The 14,602-nt window shown below is 31.6% G+C and overlaps 2 protein-coding genes across 4 annotated transcripts in view; both read right to left on the bottom strand.

Moving 5' to 3' along the window:
* The window catches only part of LOC142317340 (uncharacterized), a 121,026-nt gene that overhangs the window by 19,337 nt on the left and 87,087 nt on the right, over window positions 1–14,602 (bottom strand). Inside the window, exon 1 of one of the 3 annotated variants that reach the window (XM_075353818.1) lies at window positions 825–1,270. The exons of the other annotated variants lie outside the window; for them this stretch is intronic. The gene's annotated coding sequence lies outside the window, so the exon portion shown is untranslated. Of the gene's footprint in view, window positions 1–824; window positions 1,271–14,602 lie in introns of those variants that run through there. 3 annotated transcript variants of the gene reach the window in all.
* On the bottom strand, window positions 11,171–11,530 carry LOC142317990 (uncharacterized). Its single transcript, XM_075354524.1, has one exon. The coding sequence runs from the start codon at window positions 11,528–11,530 to the stop codon at window positions 11,171–11,173; it is 360 nt and encodes a 119-aa protein (XP_075210639.1).

Raw genomic sequence — 14,602 nt, 5'->3', positions numbered from 1 at the left:
CTAACATGTGGTGCAGTCTCTCTCTGTAGTAAGTATATTTCCATTAAAACATTAATTCGGCCAAGCGTGTTAAGTGTTAAGCATTGCCATACTTTGGTAATTTATCCCTAACTTCCCTCACAAAAATCTAACCTTAACTTCAACTCAAACCTTAATCCTAACCTCTCTCTATAGAATGGATTAACATCCAAACGTGTCTCAATAACTCATAAACTGATTACTACAGTATCGAGATAACGTGGGGCAGACTTTGACCTTGCATGGGTCATACGCTATCCAAAACTGCTTTTTGTAATTTAAATCTTGTGTTTTCCTGATCTGAGCATATCTACTACAGTATATTAAAGTTGATCAAGTAATTGCTTAAGTTTACCAAATTAAAAGAAAATGCGGTAATGGTTTTGAGAATTAAAATTAATAAAAATAATTCTGAAATAATACACATAAAACGTTTTTAGGGCCGTAATCAATAAATAAATAATAATGTGTAAGTTTAAAAACTTTACAGTACACTTCTAAGATATTTACTTTTAAACTCTGGTTGAATATGATTTAAAATTAGCCAAATTTATTTAAAATGTAGTGGAAAAATAAAATCGTTAAAAAAAAGATTTTGTTTACATATGCATTTATCTGTAAACAGTTATAAGCTACAAGCATTATGTTAAGAATTTTTTTTTTATTTATCGTTAAAATTATCTCGAGAGATTGACTACTTTGTAATGATATACAATAATAAAGAAAAACAAATAACATTGTGCACAAACGAAACGAAAAATTACTGTCACTGTTAAGTAAATGTGCAATTACAAAAAAAATCATACCGTAAGAATCACAGTCCTTTCCAAACAGTTCAATAACGTAAGGTATAACCATGTTTCATCTAGCTGTTCCAGCCTAAGTATAAATTTTTAAAATAACATGGATAAAACCTTTTCTCAACTCTGACTATAATTTTCCGTGTATGTTTTCGATGACGTTCACAACGTTGAAGAAAACGCAGGATTATATAACGTAAAAATTATTAAATAACTGTCTGCGAAAACAAAACTATTGTTTATGAATTATTAACAAACAACTATAAATATGCATACACAAAATGAACGAATTACAATTTTCTCTTTAAAACTGCATTTCTGAAGAACAGAAAAATATAAACTCCAGATAAAAGTAAGAAAAGTCATATTTAACAGTAATTAACACGTAATGAATATCAACGATCAACTAACATTAACTTTCTACAGTTTTAATTCAACCAGCACAACTCGCATACGCATGATTGTAACGGACAATAGCGATGGGATCTCTCGAATGAAAAAGTAGTAACAATTCGATTAATGAAATATATCGAGATATCCCGAATTACTAACTGCATCATTGGAATAACGTTCTCGTTTGGAATGCACTAATTACTAAGGTAGGCGAATAGTAAATTTTACTTCTATTTTTAATTCGTCACACGCTCGGATTTGGAAGATGAATAGGCAGAATGCTACTACTAAATGAAATACGAATGATGAGAGAATCTCGACGACTACTTTTCATTTTCCTTTACACACGATTACTAATTTCAGCAACGAGTTATTTATTTTCAGACGTGATTTCTCGCTACTTTGTTCACTATGCTACCACCGCTCCTATCAGTTTGAAAAAAACAAAATAAATTAAACTCAAACTCACCGAAACTGTACGTTATCATTTCCTTGTCTTAGGAATTAACAGATCCCCACACCGTTATCATTCCGCTTTCACTTTTATTAATTACACAAAAGATATCATTTAATTAAATAAGATGGCAGAATTACATAATTTTTTTTTAATTAAAAGAGAAGAATTAGATGCAGCACTGCAAAATTCTTGACTACAAAAATAATTATTAATTAAGTTCTGTCAGAAAAAATATGATAATATAGACGAGCAAGTAAAATAAAAATTAAACAAAATAAATGTTCTCCTTCGCTTTCAAATGTCATTTATATATTTTTTTAAACATTAGCTTACGCTCTATTTAATTTTATTCGCAAAAACACAAACTGAATTACGATTTTAATTTTTGTTCGTAAATTTAAAAGTTATTAAACTTAATATCAGGTAAAACAAGTTATAAAAGATAAATCGGTTTAAAATTCCGCATTAAAATAGCCATTTAAAAAATATATTTTGTCCACGTTTTTTGGAGAAAGTCTATTCCTACGCAAATTGGTTAGCTGTCCAGCCTTAAAAAACACTCTTTCTGAGGGAACTGATGTTGCAGGTATGCAGGAGTACCTTAAATTTATCTCGTATAATTCGGATAATGAATTTTTATGCAGTCTGATTAGATATGGCATTTCCAAATATTGTCGTATTTGAAATATTTCGGTTGTTTGGACGAATTTGTTGTGTCTGAGGTTCTAAGGTTTCATTTAACGGCAGAGTATCAACGTCCATTTGCCTGGAATTAATTAAATTTGTAACATTATCAGTTATCCATTTTTGGATATGCTTTACAGTTTCTTCTACGTCAAATGCGGTTTTTTAAATCTTGGATCAACAAAAGTATTACTTTTCAAATGGCTAAACGTAGTTGTTTTTTAGGCGGAGCTATATTTACTTTATTAAGTGAAATTTTACTACCTAATGTTTCGGGTAATTATGTAGAACAGGATCTACTATTACTGGTACTGTGCATCGGTGAGGTTGATTAATCGACGAAATACAAATTTCAGAAGTATTTCCTCTTTCGTTATTATTATTATTACCTAATTTTTCATTTAACTGTTAAATTTCATTTAAGAAAGGGAAATTTAGGTGGAATAAAAAAATTAATTTGTTACTTACAAAAGAGATTTAATAAAAAGCTGTTACATAATCGTTAAAGAATATGCTCAAAATGCCCCACCCCTTGCGGGCACGAAATCACACGCACGAAATCTTTTCAGCATATTAGCAGAAAACATTTTAAGAGTCGCATCGGAAATATTCGTGATTAAGTCTGTAAAAGTTCATCAATAGTGTGAAGATTGTTTTTGAAGGCCTCGGACTTAATATAGCCCCACAAAAAGCAGTCAGGAGATGCGAGGTCTGGGAACCTTGGAGGCCGTAAGCCCTTGCTTATTATTCCATCATCAAAGAACCGTTGCAGAAAATCCACGGTTTCTCGAGACGTGTGGCACATAGCGCCGTCTTGCTGAAACCGGCAATACCGTTCTTGAGGTTCCAGGACGGACACAAATCGGCGCACAATATTCCTGTATACTTCACCGTTTACTGTCTGTTCGAAGAATACGGGTCCGACTATACGATGACGACGTATCGCACACCAAGCACCAATTTTTTCAGGATGCAAAGATTTGTCTTGTAAAGCGTTAGGATTTTCAACCGCCCAAATTTGACAGTTTTGACTGTTCACATAACCGTCGAGATGGATCTTCATCGCTAAAGATTACTGCGTTTAAAAATTCGATTCCGTTATCGTTTACGAGAGACCTAAGCCGACGGCTATATTGCAATCGCTTGTTTAAATCTGGAGACTGAACCTCTTGGACTCATAGTATGCGATACGGATACGACTTAAATTTTTTAGCGGCTTTATGAACACTCGAATACGACAAACCGACTCGCGCGGAAAGTTTTCGTAACCTTTTCCGTGTAGAATTGAGCGATCTTGTTTTCACATTCTCTAAAACGTAATCTGTCAAGCGAGTCGGTCGACCGCTACGTTTTCTGTCGCAACACTCACTACGTGTCTCTCGAAATCGTTTTGCTGGCCTAGAAATTGACGTTTCTTCTGGCGGAGGAACACCGACAAATTTAATTTGAAACGATTCTTTTACACTCGCGTACGATTTCGTAGCAAAATATCGTTCAAGAATCAAAACTCGTTGTTCTACGGTAAAAGATATTCTGTTCGTAACACGACCGGAAACGGCAGAAAAGCTTACACAGCTCAAGGAGAATCGACTCGCACTGCCGCATCTATACCGGTCGAGAGTTGCGCTACCGACTTCGTGTCGCAAAATAAAATTTCCCTTTCTTAGAAAAAAATGACCAGACATTAACAATCGGGTAACAGGACTGAAAAATCACTCTGTATTAAAGTGTACTCGTCAACTAATAATATTATTCAATGTTTGTACTCGTGAAAAAATATTAGTAATATTCATATTTCGAATGACTCATTCGATTATTTATAATATTATATTACCAATATCTCGATTATTAAAATCATCCGATTTTGCCCACCACTAATGGACCGATGATGCTAACATGAAAATTAGCTTCGGTGTAAATGCTGAAATTGTTTTTTATTTTGTTTAATACAATTTCCAAAAGAAAAAAAAATTATTACATTATAAAATAACGTTTTAAATAGTTCAAAATAAAAAGAAGAAAATTTGGAACAACTTGCGCTTGCGCTTCATGAGCAGTAGAAACAGCACGATTTGCAGTCACCAACAAAGCAGACACTGTACTGATGAAAAATTGCAGATGTCTTGTGTTCTGTACTTATAAGACGATCAAAAGACGTCTGCAGAGGGACAAGTCTGTTGTGAAACGCATTAATATTGATGCTTTTAGTCCCCTCTAATGAGAATCAAAAATAGAAAAATTAGCATTATCCATAAATACAGCATCTGAGTACTGGTTTGACAGATCATTATCCCACGCTCATGGCTCTGGAAGTAATGCTAGATACCCAATTCTATATTGCTAAAGTAGCCATCTATTTGGTGGTGCGCGCGCGTATGTGTGTGTCTCCCTCACTCATTCTCTCTCTCTCTCTCTGTGGGTGTGTGTTTATCTTTAATACCAGTTCATAATAAAAAATAAATTTAATTTTTTTGATTTATTTAAACAAATGTGTATATATATATATATATATAGCCTATGATACTTCCAGTAATGTAACGATTCCAAAGCAGGGCCATATGGTCTAAATCGGTTAAGCCATTGAGCTGCTATCATAGAAACAGCATAAATACCGACATAAATTACAATCCTTTTTAGGCAATCTTGTAAGATGTACCAAATTTTATGTTTACTATACAGTCTATGACACTACGGGTAATGCAGGGATTCCAACGGGGAGGGGGCATATATCTAGTGTCTTTTTTTGTTTAGCCTCCAGTCATCTATCTAAATCAGTTCACCGTTGAGCTGTTATGATGGAACATACATACATACATACACCCTAAATATATTACACTCTTTTTTGGGCAGTGATGTAAAAACTAAATTAGCCTGTGCTTAAATCATATATTGTCAACTTTTTCTTATTTTTAGTAAAGAAAGGTGATGAACTAGAGATTTTTATAGACCGGCCTTCAAAATAAAAATAATGCTGCGGTTTCTTATCAGTTGTACAATCATAAGGCCATTTTTGTCATCTTATTATTCAAATTTTTAATATCATTAAAAAATATGTTTACTTAATTACTGTGTTGGCAATCGGGCGAATTTCTCAAATGGATAAGCATTATTGGGTTTTCACTTACCGCTCTGTCTGAACTCAGCTATCAAGGTGATGTAAGAATACATCAATTTTTATTAGTTTATGTGTGGTTTAAACATATAAAAGAAGATGAAAATTTAATAACAGTTGGAGATTGGAATGCAAGCATTGGAAAAGACAAGGAACGAAATATGGCGGGTGAATATTGACTGAATAAAAGGAATGAAAGAGGGGACCGACTTATAGAGTTTTGCACGAAGTATAATTTAGTAATTGCCAACACCCGGTTTAAAAATTATAATAGAAGAATATACACGTGGAAAAAGCCAGGCGAAACTGCAAGGTATCAGATAGATTATATCATGATTAAGCAAAGATTTAGAAATCAACTCGTCGACTGTAAAACTTACCCTGGAGCAGATATTGACAGCGACCATAATTTAGTGAAAATGAAATGTAGATTTGGGTTTAAAAATCTGAAGAAAAGGTGTCAGATGAATCGGTGGAATTTAGAGAAGCTTGATGAAGAGGAGGTAAAGAAGATTTTTGAGGAGGACATCGCAAGAGGTCTGAATAAAAAAGGTAGAGTAGAAAATGTAAAAGAAAAATGGGAGAATGTTAAAAGGGAAATTCGTAAATCAGCAGAAGCGAACTTAGCCGTAACAAAGAGAACCGGTAGAAAATCTTGGATTTCAGATGATATATTGCAGCTGATAGATGAATGTAGAAAATAAAAGGAACTATCGAAGATTAAGTGCAAACTAGCGAAAGAAGAGTGGATTAAAGAAAAGGTTTCAGAAGTGGAAAGAGAAATGAACAGTGGTAAAATAGAAGGAGCATACAGGAAGTTTAAGGAAAATTTTGGGGTACATAAATTAAAATCTAATAATGTCTTAAAGAAAGATGTTACACAGATTTATAATACAAAAGGCGATAGGTGGGTGGAATATATTGAAGAGTTATACGGAGGAAATGGTGTTATAAAGGAAGAAGAGAAAGTCGAAGAGGATGAAAGGTGAGTGAAAAACAATACTGAGTTCTGAATTTAAAAGAGCATTAAAAGATTTGAATGGCAGAAAGGCTCCTGGAGTAGACGGAATACCTGTAGAATTACTGCGCAGTGCAGGTGAGGAAGCGATTGATAGATTATACAAACTGTGTAATATTTATGATAAAGGGGAAGTTCCGTCAGACTTCAAAAAGAGTGTAATATTCATGATATCAAAGAAAACAGGATAAGATAAATGTGAAGAATACATAACAATTAGATTAACTAGCCATGCATCAAAAATTTTAACTAGAATTCTGTACACTATTGAGAGGGGAGTGTAAAAGTGTTAGGAGAAGACCGATTTGGTTTCAGGAAAAGTATAAGGAAGCAATTTTAGCACTCAGATTAATAGTAGAAGGAAGATTAAAGAAAAACAAACCGACATACTTTTAATTTATAGGCCTAGAATAGGGGTTAGATAACGTAGACTGGAATAAAATGTTCAGCATTTTAAGAAAATGAGGGTTCAAATACAGAGATAGAAGAATGATTGCTAATATTTACAGCAACTAAACAGCAACAGTAATAATTGACATACATAAGAAAGAAGCTATAATAAGTAAGGGAGTCTGACAAGGATGTTCCCTATCCCCATTACTTTTTAATCTTTACATAGAACTAGCGGTTAATGATGTTAAAGAACAATTTAGATCCAGAGTAACAGTACAAGGTGAAAAGATAAAGATGCTACAATTTGCTGATGATATAGTAATTCTAGCCGAGAGTAAAAAGGATTTAGAAGAAGCAATGAATGGCACGGATGAAGTCCTACGCAAGAACTACCGCGTGAAAATAAACAAGAACAAAATGAAAGTTATGAAATGTAACAGAAATAATGAAGATGGAAATCTAAACTGAATGTGAAAATAGGAAGAGTAAAGATTATGGAGGTAGAAGAATTTTGCTATTTGGGAAGTAGAATTACTAAATATGGACAAATATGGACTAAATATGGAATAGTCGCTTTAATATTGGAAGGACAGGTAGAAGGAAAAAAGTTGTGCAGGCAGGCAACGTTTGGAATATGTAAAACAAATTGTTTTGATGTTTAATATGTAAAACAAATGTAGGATGTAGGGGTATACCGAAACGAAACGACTAGCACTAGATAGGGAATCTTGGAGAGCTGCATCAAACCAGTCAAATGACTGGTTTGGAACTACAAGCGTGGTTCCCACATTTGTATTTTATTTGACTGTGGGTACCATCTATTTAATCCGGCCTTTGTTGATTGTAACTGGTTGCCTACAGTTTGCAAGCATGCCAGTATTTTGAATTAATTTTATGAAGCACGGTTTGATAAATCACTTTAATACCCTCTTAATGTTTCAGTCTCTAATGAATGCTTTATTTAATCTCTGACAGATATCTCCGAAAATTTACTTGAGCAAGAAAATCACCATAGTTTTGTTTTTGCATTTTTTCATGCATGGTTTCATCAACCTTAATAAATTTATCTATACCCCATAGTTTTAACATAATTACTCGTTCCAGCGTAGAAATAAATTTTCATGACGGTGCATCGATTCGGTTCTTAAATGTTGTCAAAGCTGATGGTGGTTTCCCATTCTAGATTAACCGTTTCTTTTCTTCAGCTGCATAGGAAACAAACCATCGATAAGAATTGTCCTTTAAACCAATTTCCTACTTTAAGAGCATTTCTAAAACATTTTTTCTCGGCACAATGGTGAAACCTGTACTGTTTGAAGTAGTTTGCAAGGATGGTTATTTCCACATATGATTTTTATATAGACTGGTTTTTGGAGAAACATAATCAGAACCATTGTCACTATATATATCTGGACTATATATTATCAAGAGTACCAAATAATTACAAAATAAAGATAATAATAAGTACGTTATTATTTTTGATTTTAGTTTATTGACCTTGGAGATATGTTACACACGTATTTTAACAAGATAGATAAGATGAGAGTAAAAAGATTCTTAATCTTTGCCAGGAATAAAACTCAACTCTAGTTAAATCTATAAATACCCAAACTATTACTTTAAACTGGTCAGCCTATTGCTTTCGTTCCATTTCAGACAACAGTTTCAATTGTAGAAAAAAATAATAAAAAGTTACATTTTCCGAATAAACTAATTATATTTGGCTTTATAGATCTTACAAAAGATTTTAATATTGTATTAAATATATACTATTATTGATTTGGGGACGACCTGCTTTTATTATTTCTATGACTGTATCTATAAGATAGAAAACAAGTTGTAAATTTGGTGTGGCAAATGTAACGTTGGTTCAACAGAACTTATTACTTAGACCCCATTCGGTAGTCATAAATGGTTTGTCTTATTCTATGCCCAGACACCTAATATTGTAAACAGGTAAGGCAATATCCTGGTACTGCACAGTGGTGTAGCAAGGGGAGTACCAGAGGAGAGGACATCCGTTCCTGGATGCAGTATCTGAGGGATGCTAAATTGATGTTGCATAATTACGAATAGAAATGTTTTCCCCTCTTAAATGCACTTCCAGTTTCATTCTGAAATGTAATGTTCATCAATTTGTATGTTAAAATCAACTGAAATCAGTTTTATTTTTCTTTTAGATATAAATTAACCGATGTACCTGACTAATGAAAATAGCTTAAAACAGAGATGCATTTCACGAGAAGCTTTTATGATATAGACTTGTAGATGTTCAGTGAAATAACGGACCGGCAAATGCTATTCAAGACAAGGCTGATGTTAAGCTTTTGACACCGGAGGACCTGCTTCGCTACATTGTGTGGTATTTTACTGACAGATTTTACTGACAGTTACAACATCCAGTGTAGTCGTGGAAGGTCTTTTCATAAGTTAAAACTTATCCTGTTCTACCTGAGATCATCTGCGGGATAGGAAAGATTTCAGCCTTGGCTTTGCAGGAATGTGAAGCAGGAGGTTACTGATAGCATAAATTTTGAGGATGTAAACAATAAATTTGCAGCAGCAAAGGCAAGGAGCATTTCTCTTTAAAGTTATCTAAATTATTACATTAAACTACCTCTTACTTTATTTGAACTTTTCAAAGTAATGTTTTAAGTTTTCAGAATGTTATATTTGACTAATATTTTATCTAATATAAAATAGTTTATGTTAAGTTTTAATGTCATATTTTGTTTTTATTTAAAAATATTGTAATGGCAGTTTTAATTGTCGTAATTCTTTTTCTCGCCGCTCAGCTGACTCAATTGTAGACACAAAAGACATGATGATATGTAATAGTACGGTTACATACAATGTATTTATCTATTCAATTTATTACATTAATACTACTCAATATGTATAATAATGTGTTAAATATGTATAATGTGTTAAACTAAAATGCAATTACGACAAATAAGATTACCAGAATTTAATCAAAAATGTTTCTTTACAAAATGTAATTCAATCAATAAATAATGCATAAACCTAATACATATTCGTCTATAATCATTCAAACTTCAAATAATCAACATATTTATTGGTCCTCCAATCCGGATATTGAACTTCAGCAACATATTCAATACGACGTATTTAATTTTAAATTGTAAGTTTCAAAATGGACTTAATTTGTATAGACATTCATTCGTATAGTTATTCAAGCTACTCCAAAAACTGTAATGCGTACAAACATTATACGCAGTGAAATTTAACTATAAAAGTGTAAGCAATAGTGGAATCGATGTGTCGGAAATTTCCAAATTGAACTGGATAGTATTTTCATGTGTTATCTTAGTTTGCCGAGTATACGACAATCTACAAGGAGCTACGAGAATCAACATTCATCATATGCATAACCCATTGTTCATCTTATTAATTTTACTTTTCTTATTATTGTCTAATTTCTTATTATTAATATTTACGTTAATATAATTAAATTAAAAATGACTGACCAGGAGGCACTCAACAGTAAGACTTTGCAGACTAATAGCAAGGAACTTTTAAAAAACTTGGTATAATTAAGGCATCAATCACACAAATGCTTTGCTGAACCTTTGCTGATAATTTTAACCCCACAAAAAATGAAATATGTTCTTTACAAATAAAATTAAGAAATTTGTTAGAATTACAAGTTAAATATGATAGCATTCAGTCTCAGTTGGAAGCTATTGATGAGGATACTGACAGAATACAAACTGAAGATAATCTATGTAACATAGAATGTAAATTAAAATCTTTGTTAGATAAAATGTCTACAAAACCTCCTGATAAATCAGATCCTACCGATATGAAACCAATTATTAATAATCAAATGCAGTTTTTACAGCCAATTAAATTGCCATGTTTTAGTGGAAATTTACTTGAATGGCAGCATTACTTTAATAGACTTAATGATTTAATTCATTCTAGAAATGACCTTTCCGACATTCAAAAATTATACTACTTACAGTCATCTTTAAGGGATGATATATATCTTAGATGATATATGATAATATATCATAGATGATATATATCTATGGAGAAAACAATATTTTGACAGTTGGAGAACCACTTATGAAGGGGAAAGCCATACTGTTTTAATAAGTTATTAAGTCAGTTTTTAACTGCTTAATTTCATGTGCACTATCAGCTCCTGTAATAAGGTCATCAACATAAAAATCATTTAATATGGCTCTGCAGGCATTAGGAAATTGATTGTTATTGTCATTGGCAATTTGAACTAAACAACTAGTAGCTAAAAATGAGGCACTAGTTGTAAATTAAGTAACTGTTCTTAAGGCATAATGCTTTAAGTCTTGTTCAGGGTTTTCACGCCACAGTATTCTTTGCAAATTACTGTCCTGAGTAACTAGAATCTGTCTGTACATTTTTGTGATATCAGATGTGATAACATAATTATGGACTCTAAATCTTAAAATTATTGAAAATAAGTCTTGTTGGACCTTAGGTCCTATGATTAGTGTATCATTTAGAGATAGACCATTGCTGGATTTGGCTGAGCCGTCAAACACAACTCTTAGTTTGGTTGTTAAGCTTGTTTCCTTGAAAACAGCATGATGAGGTAGATAAAAAACTTCTGAGTCAGGTATCAATAAATCCTTTGAATTAAGTTCAGACATATGACCTAGGTCTCTATATATATTCATTAATAAAATTAGAGTATCCCTTCTTAAAACTAGGGTCTTGAATAAGCTTACATTCTAAAGACAAAATTCTATTTTTGGCGTTATTAAGAGAATCACCAAGTTTGATGTTACCTGATTTACGAGGTAACGTAACTATAAATCTACCATTCTTATTTCTAATTGCATTTTCTATGAAATTCCTTTCACATATTGAGTTATCATAAGAGGTTTGTTTGACTAAAATAGGTTCTTCTACCTCCTACAATTTTTCTATCTGTGATGAAAGAAGTTTATTGTCATTACGAATAAAAAAGGAAGAAACGGAATTGTTACGTGTAACATTTAAAGGAAGGTTTCCAGCTAATATATATCCTAGTCTTGTTTCTTGTATCAAGGAAAAATGCTGGTTACGTACAAATTTATTCGGCAGAATAAGGTTTAGGAAGTACTGTGCACCTAAAAGGACATCAATATTTGAAGAAATGTTAAAGTTTGGGTCCGCAAGAATTAAGTTTACAGATAAATTAAGATGAGATGAATAAAATGATTCAGCAGGAAGATTGTCAGTTAGGGTCGATAATACAGCACAAACAATGTCTAATGTAAAGTTTTCATGGCAAGAGTATAGTTTAACTGTGACAGTGTAATTTGATTGACATAATGAGTTATTAATTCCAGAAATTGGAAGATTATTTTTTGATAATGTTAGCCCAAGATTACGAGCAAATTCCACTGTGCAGAAATTGGCTTGACTGCCTGAATCAAGCAACACTCTACATGTCTGATAATTTCCATGTTTGTTCACAGTATTGCACACAGCAGTAGACAATAAAACATTTTTGTTTGTTTGTAATTTTAATGCACGAAAAGTATTATTTTCAGGCTTAGAGCTAGATTTATGAATTTCCTCTGTATGGATTAAGGAATGATGCTTTTTGTAACATGTTTTACATACATGCTTATTCATACAATTATTTACAGAGTGACCTGTTCGAAAACAATTAAAGCAACACTTATTCTGGACTAGAAATTCCTTGCGTTCATCTACTGTTAAATCAAGAAATTTTTTACATGTATATAAATAATGATCGGATTTACACATAGTACATTGAATAATTTTTGAATTTGCATGGTAACTAACTAAATTTCTTCTGTAAATTTTATTTGTATTGTTATATTTCCCTTGACCTTTAAAGGGTTTATTAAAAGAGCGAGTGTTATTTGATTGCGAATTATACTCAAGTTTAGCTGCAACATTTTCAAGTATTTGTCTTCTATTATTAAGAAACTCAACAAAGTTTTTGAAATTAGGAAAGTTTTCATTAGACAGTCTTTTCTTCCAATTTTTGCAAGTATTTTTGTCTAATTTTGATGCTAGTAATCGCATAACAATGAGCTCATAAGGATTTACAGGTAAATTCATTGCCTCCAATTAACTTATACAAGAATTAATTTGATTAATAAAATGATCTAAATTATCTGCAGATTCCTTTTCAATGAAACCAATTTTTAAAATATTTTCAATAAGATGGTCTAAAGATTATTTGCATCAACTGCAACAACGCAATAAATGGCGTTTTCCTAATAGAAATCTTTGTGAGGGTGATTTAATTTTAATTTGTGATGACAATACTTCTCCATTATTTTGGAAATCTGGAATTGTTACTCATGCTTTCACGGGTTCTGCTAATTTAGTTAAGAGTTGTTGAAATTTGTACATCAAATGGTGTATTTCGTAGACCAATACATAAATTATATCTGCTGATAATTAAAATTAAAATGATAATTAATTAATTATCATTATCTGATAATTAATTAAATAAACTATCTGGTAATTAATTAAAATGTTAAGTTTTTATTCAATGTTCTTTTTATATGTATTCATTTTGCTATACTTATTAGTTATGTATATCTTAACTATGATACTACCTAATATTTGTATTATTTGACAAAGTTATATTTTGTTCAAAATTGTATCATATTTGTATTACATTACATTCTTTATATTTTAATTATTTATGTTTATATTCAATATCAATAGTTCATATTCAAAATCTGCCGATTTTGACGGGCAGTAATGTTAAGTTTTTATATCATATTTTGTTACATTTATGTAAATAAACCGGAAATATTATGTACGGTTTACTAGGTATCTGGTGCGTTAAGCCAAGCGATTACATCAGTATGCCGAACATAAAAGCGAAATTTGTTCAATGTAAGTTGTGAAATTACATTAGTTTAGTTACTGTCGACCGTCACAACCGCGAATTAAATACGGTATGCGTGCCCATTTTAATTATTATATCGTTGAATTAAATAAACGAAAAAAATATTACATTTAAATAAAATGATAAGTATTTTAAATTAAGTTGTTCATGTATGTTGATGTAAGCTGCACATCTGAAACAACCCACAAGTGTTAGCTTTTTTTTTTATTCTTATGAAGACCCAAGTTTCTAGTATTACATTAACATATATTTCAATTTTAAGCGGTGAGGGTTGATTTTTTTTTGAAAAATTCTTTTTGGTTATTTATAAATGCAAAGTAGGTAACAAATTTTCTAAAGTAAAGTTTTTTTTAAAATTCCTATGAAGAAAATCAAAATTATTTTTTTCATGATATCCCCCGCAACTTGAACGAATTTAGAAAAAAAACTGTAATTAACTCCCCCATATTGGAAATATTTGAGCCAAATTTGAAGAAATTCGGTTCCGTCAATACAGAGATATAAGGCCAAAAGCGTAAATAACATAAATACTGTTTTTGGGTCGATGAACTAGTTGGACCCTAAAACGTAAAGATTTGCAAAAAATACGATACCCCATTTTTGACACGATTACCGTACTCTCTCCATTAGTTCTAGATATATTCGCCGGGAGGTAAAAAGTAGCTAATAAGCGATCACCTTTTAAAATATCTTCTCTAAATTCCCAAAATTTTGGACCGAGTTCCCACCGTTTATTAAATTATTTGTCTACTTTTATTATAAAAAAAGAAAATAAATAAAAATAATATTTGAAAAACATTATTTTTCAATGTTTATTATTTTTTTTAAATAGGTTTTA

Source organism: Lycorma delicatula, chromosome 1 (genome assembly GCF_047948215.1).
Source record: "Lycorma delicatula isolate Av1 chromosome 1, ASM4794821v1, whole genome shotgun sequence".
Lineage (NCBI taxonomy): Eukaryota > Metazoa > Arthropoda > Insecta > Hemiptera > Fulgoridae > Lycorma > Lycorma delicatula.
This window is presented reverse-complemented; position numbering and strand designations above follow the sequence as displayed.

What these genes read in the sequence shown, in the direction of transcription:
- LOC142317990 (XM_075354524.1), bottom strand. Translation starts at nt 11,530, where the DNA reads ATGTCTGAACTTAATTCAAAGGATTTATTGATACCTGACTCAGAAGTT.